Below are 6,326 nucleotides of genomic sequence, written 5' to 3'. Positions count from 1 at the left end.
GAGAAAAATGTACTTCGTATGATAGTTATCTTTTTAAAAAATAAAATAAAGGGATAACACGTGACATCATGATATGCAAAAATTTCTATTTAAAAATATATTGTACAGTGTGTTATGCCTAAGCACACCTTGGATTTTATCAGTTCGATATTATTTGTTATGCATGGATTGCTTATTTTGATGTTCATAATGCTAAGAGAACAAATTAAAGGGAAAATCGATTTTGCTTTGATTTACTTGAACATAATCAACTATTAATTATTTGGTTCAATTCCACCATCTCCAATCCCAAACACAACTAGATCGAAAATCATACGAATCACTCAACAATTCTAACTCATAACCCGAAAACTTAATTAGGGCTACATAGTTCTCCCTAGCAAATGAATCAATACTACGTTACGATACGATACGATACGATACGTATGTTTTCCTTGTTCATCAAACTCTAGAGTCCAACTCCATTATAGTGCTAAGGTTCATGGGATGCATGTAGTCAGTGTTACCACCCATAATCTGTTGCACGATCAACCTATTCGCCTTCTCCGTAGGGTGAAAGCCATCCCAAAACGCGTACTCGTCCCTGTTCGAACACAGGTTCGATACCACAGTGCAAAGTCCAAGTCCATTGTATGGTCCTTGTCCACAACATGCCGTCTTTGATGTCCTAAATCCTGCAAATAAGAGCCCATAATTTATTTTAAATTATGCACATATGAAATCAATAAATATGAGCTTTAGTTAGTTTTACACGCAATTAAAAGGCGGACAGGGATGGGTTCAGGCTGGGCCACGACCAAAATATCTGCCCATTATGTCGGGTAGGGTCAAACTCCGGGCCGATTTGTTGTGCCCGGAAAGCCCGCTATTAAAATTCTGCCTATTATGTCCGGTAGGGCAAAACTTCGAGCCGATTTGTTGTGCCCGAAAAGCCCACTATTTGAGGGCTTTTTTGGCCAATTTCAAGTCTGGACAATTTTATAACTAAAATTTTAATCTTGAGTTGGTCAAACCAGCCCAAAAAAATAAAAATCGGGTCAGTCCGAACCCAAAATACAGTTCTAAAAATTTATCCAAAGTCTCTATTTTTTGGGTCATGCCAAACGGATCAGGCTCAAAATGATCGGGTCTAGTTAGTTTAATTTATTGAAATTTTCCCTAATAGAGATCTAAATACTATTGTAAGGATTAAAAATTGATGTTTGGCCGAAATCCGACATTATTCCCACATTAAGGCGTGCTTATTAAAAATAATTAACATATAAGAGGTTTTCTCACATAAAAGAGTAGTAAAAAGTGTGTTTTTTTTTTAACAAAAATGTGATATAAAGGTATTTTGTCACAAACCTGTCTTAGTTTTAGAGTTTTAGTGATTTTATTCCTAGTAGAGAAATAGAGATATTACCATATGCTTGAGGGCTTTGGATGAAATCCATGTGCATTCTAAAAGCATTAGCAGCAATGAAGACGTGCGAGCCAATGTTGTTGTTTAAACGATTGATCATGTCGATAAGTCGAGGATTGAATAAATCAGCAGCTTTCTGAGGATCTTCTGCACAATTTCCGTTCCTCCCTCTTTGTGCTATCTCTGTAGGTACACATCCTAGTGGTCCGGTCCCCGTTACTAGGACTCTACGAGCTCCCAAGTTGTACAATTGCTGCAACATACATACGTAGTATTTTTCAATATGATCATAACTTATGTTATTTCAAGTAACTTAACATTTTAAATGGTATATATAGGTGGTCATGAGGTCATCAACCAGTTCATGTGGGCTGGGCTAGCTAGGCTAGGCCGGTCCAGGTGTGTCAACATACATTTTGTCAATCGTAAAAAAATAAAAGCTAAAACATATCATTATCATTATCATTACCACATTGCCTTAAAGAGGCTCCCGCAAAAAGCGGGGTAAGGGGGGTCGGGTGTACGCAACCTTACCTCTGCAATTGCAGAGAGGTTGTTTCCAATTGACCCAAAAGCGATAACGGGGCGACAACGGGACGACCATCTTCTACTTCATGGAAAGGAAGCAAAGAGGTTTTAAGAACCATTTTGATTTAGTCCATTATATCCCACAACCAAAAGAACAAATGAATCTTTGGCTCCATCGAAAAAGCTAAAACATAGCTGGGGTTTAATATGGTTGATCGATAACATGAATCTACCAAGTCATACGTGGTACAGAGTAATTTTCAATATGATCACAAGTTCACAACTTGTATTATTCCAAGTATTTTACTTCGTAACATTTAAACTTATGTTTCCAAAGCATACATGATCACTGTTTTCCATTATGTACCTAAAATGGTATGTGTATTTTAAAAGGTGGCATCAACTTGTTCGTGTGGGCAGGGCCGGTCTTGGTGCGTTAATATTTATAAAAATGGCTAAAAATAGCCGGTCTATTGGGGTTGATCAATCGATAAATGGAGATCTATCTACTATTCCACAAATACGAAGTATATAATGAAGTATTATCTTTTGAAATGTTGATGTAACTAATGTTCAAATGTGTGCAGTGCCCAAAATTAAAATTTTATCACCATGAACTTTTACTTCTAACATATTGCAAACTAAAAAGTTGTTTTAAAACATCACATAAAATTAAGGAAACTTGGTGAAACACTATCTTTAAGTTTGATGGATTTGTAAATTGCTACCTTTTAAAAAGAAAATTATATTTTACTACCTCATAAGTTTGGTTTGTTTGACTAACACAACCATTTGCCGTTTTTTTTTATTGATGTTTTCTGTCTTTAAACTCTACTACAACGGTTATTTAGTATGGCAAAAGAACAAAACGACAAATGAACAAAGATATTTAAAAGAATAGAACAAATACACGGCGGAAAAAATTAACGGAAAACGTCAAATGGTAGTGTTAGTCAAACAAACCAAACTAATAAGGTAGTTAAATTTAAAAAAGTTTTTATAAGGTACAATTCACAAAACCACCAAACATAAAGGTAGTGTTTCACAAAATTTCCTAAAATTAAAGTAATTCTTAAAATGGACATAACAACTACACACTCTCACAAATGTAAAACAACAGAAAGTTGTTAAAATGATGCATAATATGCCTTTTGGTCATCAACTAGTTTGTGTTGGTTGGGCTAGCTAGCTACTAGCTAGGCTGGTCTAGATGCGTTCAACATTTTGTCAATCGTAAAAAAAAAAGACTAAAATTAGCCGGTCTAATGGGGTCGATAGATAACTTGTATATCTATATATGTAGTTTTACGTGTGCTCTTTTGAAATATTGATGCAACTCATGTTTACATACTTCTATTACGAAAGTAAAAATTCATTTTAAAAAATCACATAAAAGCAATTCTTAATATGGATCTAGCAACTACTCACTTTCATAAATGTAGAACAACATAAAGTTCTAAAATGATGCATAATATATATGCCTTGTGGTAACCAATTAAGTATTTGACATTATGACATGAACAAAAGGCATAATTTTAGTAATCTTGCTTTAACACCACTTTCGGTTTTCATGTGACATCATATAAAATTTACAAGTAAAAATATAGCAAAAATGTGGTCCATTAACCAAACATGAGAAAGTAAAAAAGAGTAATGTACGTACCTCAAGGATCTTGCCATATTCCGAGATGAGGTAATCCACATAATCAGGGAGAGTGAACTGAGTAGATCTGACTGAGAATGGCACCAAGTAGTAGTTGTTTACGAAATCATTGCCTCCGACGGTGATCAACACTAGCGCCCGGTTTACTAGTTGTCGCGTCCTCGCTTCTCCGATTAAGGCACTCACTCTTTGTTGGTATTGATGGAAATAGTCTAGCTGTCTGGGGATTCTGATTATGTTCAGCTGCGGAAAAAAAACAGGGCTTGTTCAGTATCATTGCCAGCGGTTTAATTAATTTTCTAACGTGCAACAATTAGTCAACTACTATATGTACATGTTACGTACCACGGAGTACATTGCATGTAACATAGTACCATTTTATTTAGGAATATAGTACCATTCATTGTTTTTAGGATTTTTTCAAAATTACGACCTTATAAAGTCAACATTTTCAAACTTACCGCCTTATAAAATTTTAATTTAAAATTACCACCTTATAAAATCATAAATCTTTACAGTTACCACCTGTTAACGGAACGGAACAGAATCCGTTAACAGGTGGTAACTTTGAAGGTTTGTAATTTTATAAGGTGGTAAGTTTAAAAAAGTTAATTTTATAAGGTGGTAATTTTGAAAATTTCCTTGTTTAAACTTAAAAGCACAAAAACTTTTTAAGTCATATGTGGTAGCCACATTGTCAATTAATTTATCATGCAACATTAGAGGTGGTTCTGGGCATGCGCGGGGTGAATGACAGAACATGACCCAAAATGTTAGGAGTCCAAATTTTAGATGTAGTTTGATTAATTTTGTAAAGATGGAGCTATTGTTAAGGCGTTGTTGTTTAATTCACGTGGTCTTTTGTTGATTGCATTTATATAATGAAATGAGGGTCTCATCTTAATACGAGACGGCGAAAAGAGATGACAATATGAAGAAAATTAAAGTCTAGAGGATAATTCTTACAAACTGAATTCCGGTGTCATTGAGAATTCCAATTCCAGCTGATGCAAAATTGGCTCCAACAAGTAGTTTCTGCCCTGTTAGCTCAGGACTCAAGTATGGCAATGTAGGTTCTGCACCAAGTTTTTCACCTAATAATAATAACAAAAACATGAACACACATTAGTTTAATTACGTTGAGATATGACAGGACACAAAAGGTATGCTCGATATATTATAAGATAAGTTAAAACTAGGTGCATGTTATGTTTTATGTTTTATGTTTTACTTCGTATGTTTTATTAGTACGTGTTAAACTGTTGAGATATATCGGGCATATCTTTTGATATCGATCTTGTCATATCTCTAACAGTTTAACACATACTAATAAAACATAACACGTAGTTTTAACATGCATAATGTACGTGATTACGTTACAAACAAGAGTACTTATATGAAACTGATAAGGTAGTGAAACTTAACTGATGAGATCAGGAATGTTAAGCCCATTAGAGAACCTCCCGGTAGCGCGATGAGTAGGATAATCGATACCATAAGGCGGAGAATCAGCCCGAGCTGTGGTGGCAAGGAAGTTGTTGTTGCCACTATCGACGAGAGAGTCACCAAACACGAAAAAAGCTCGAGGTTGCGCTACAGCAGGGGAAGAAAGGATTGACAATAACAATAATACTAGGAATGTAGCTAATAATGTTGATGCCATTTTTCTTACTTTGTATTGACAGAATCAATTTCAGGATGAATGAAGTGAAGTTCATGAAGGGCAATTTATATAAAGGTCCTTAAAGACTAGGGAGTAGGGAAGAATGGTTGTAGGTCATATTAATGGCTTATTTCCCCTCTACTTTCACGGTTGCACCTAAAGATTATAGAGATGTGGACCACCCTATAACTATGTAAGTTAGGAAGGAAGCTAAGGGTGGTTCCTTAATGTTCTTATTAGATTTGTAATGGTTGTTGTCCTTGTTATTAAGGGCCTAAATTATTAGGTGTTTACGTATATAAATAGCTAACCTTAATAATCCTATTGATGAATTTAAGTTACTTCTTGGAGAGAGAAATATTTTCATAGAAACTAGCTTATTGTACAAGTATTTTTACGTAAGATCGTGATTTAATTATATTTTACGGTTACATAGAGTCTCAAAAGACAAAATTATTAGCTGTTTAAGTATATAATACTTCACAGGTGATTTAATTATATTTTATGGTGTAGAGAGAGTCTCAAAAGGTCAAAAGGGAAAATGATTAGGTGTTTAAGTATATAATACTTCGTAGCTACCAAACCTTAATAATAAATTTTATGATGTAAAAGAGAGCCTCGAAAGATCAAAAGAAAAATGATATAGAGAAAATTTGTTTGATTTAACATTCATGATTTCATGAAAATGGTGAATAGTTATTTTCAGTCTTTTTAGAGTGAGTTTTTTTGTAGCCGTTAGGCCCGTTACTGATCTATACTTCCCCATTTTGTTTATAAGGCCCATTCTAACCAAATTTCCTAAACAAAACCCCAAAATCCCAAAAAAAAAAAAGTCCAAAAATGGTAAAATCTGGTCCAAGAATCAGGAAGAGAAGTCTCAAGCGTCTTCTCCAAATTACGTATTCCCCGCCAATTATTGTAACCCAACCCAAGAAAAGGGCACGTACTTCTACTACTCCCCAATTCCTTCACCGCATCTCAAAGTTCTGTCACAACATCACTTACGCCGCTCCCGCCGGTATTGTTTTAATTTGGGGATAATGTTGTTAGATTCAACGGATTATACA

General features: G+C 34.8%; 1 protein-coding gene across 1 annotated transcript; it reads right to left on the bottom strand.

Moving 5' to 3' along the window:
• Window positions 1-205: 205 nt before the first annotated feature.
• LOC110792502 (GDSL esterase/lipase At5g33370) lies at window positions 206-5,316 on the bottom strand. The gene is made up of 5 exons (XM_021997322.2): window positions 5,022-5,316; window positions 4,563-4,690; window positions 3,597-3,839; window positions 1,406-1,658; window positions 206-674 (listed from the first exon to the last, which is right to left on the bottom strand). Exons 1-5 carry the CDS (start codon window positions 5,257-5,259, stop codon window positions 442-444), a joined length of 1,095 nt encoding a protein of 364 aa, XP_021853014.1. The 5' UTR covers window positions 5,260-5,316; the 3' UTR covers window positions 206-441.
• Between the last annotated feature and the right edge of the window lie 1,010 nt (window positions 5,317-6,326).

The sequence above is a fragment of the Spinacia oleracea genome, chromosome 4 (assembly GCF_020520425.1).
Source record: "Spinacia oleracea cultivar Varoflay chromosome 4, BTI_SOV_V1, whole genome shotgun sequence".
NCBI classification, from domain to species: Eukaryota; Viridiplantae; Streptophyta; class Magnoliopsida; order Caryophyllales; family Amaranthaceae; genus Spinacia; species Spinacia oleracea.
Note: the sequence above shows the minus strand (reverse complement) of the source record. Positions and strands in the feature narration are given on the sequence as shown.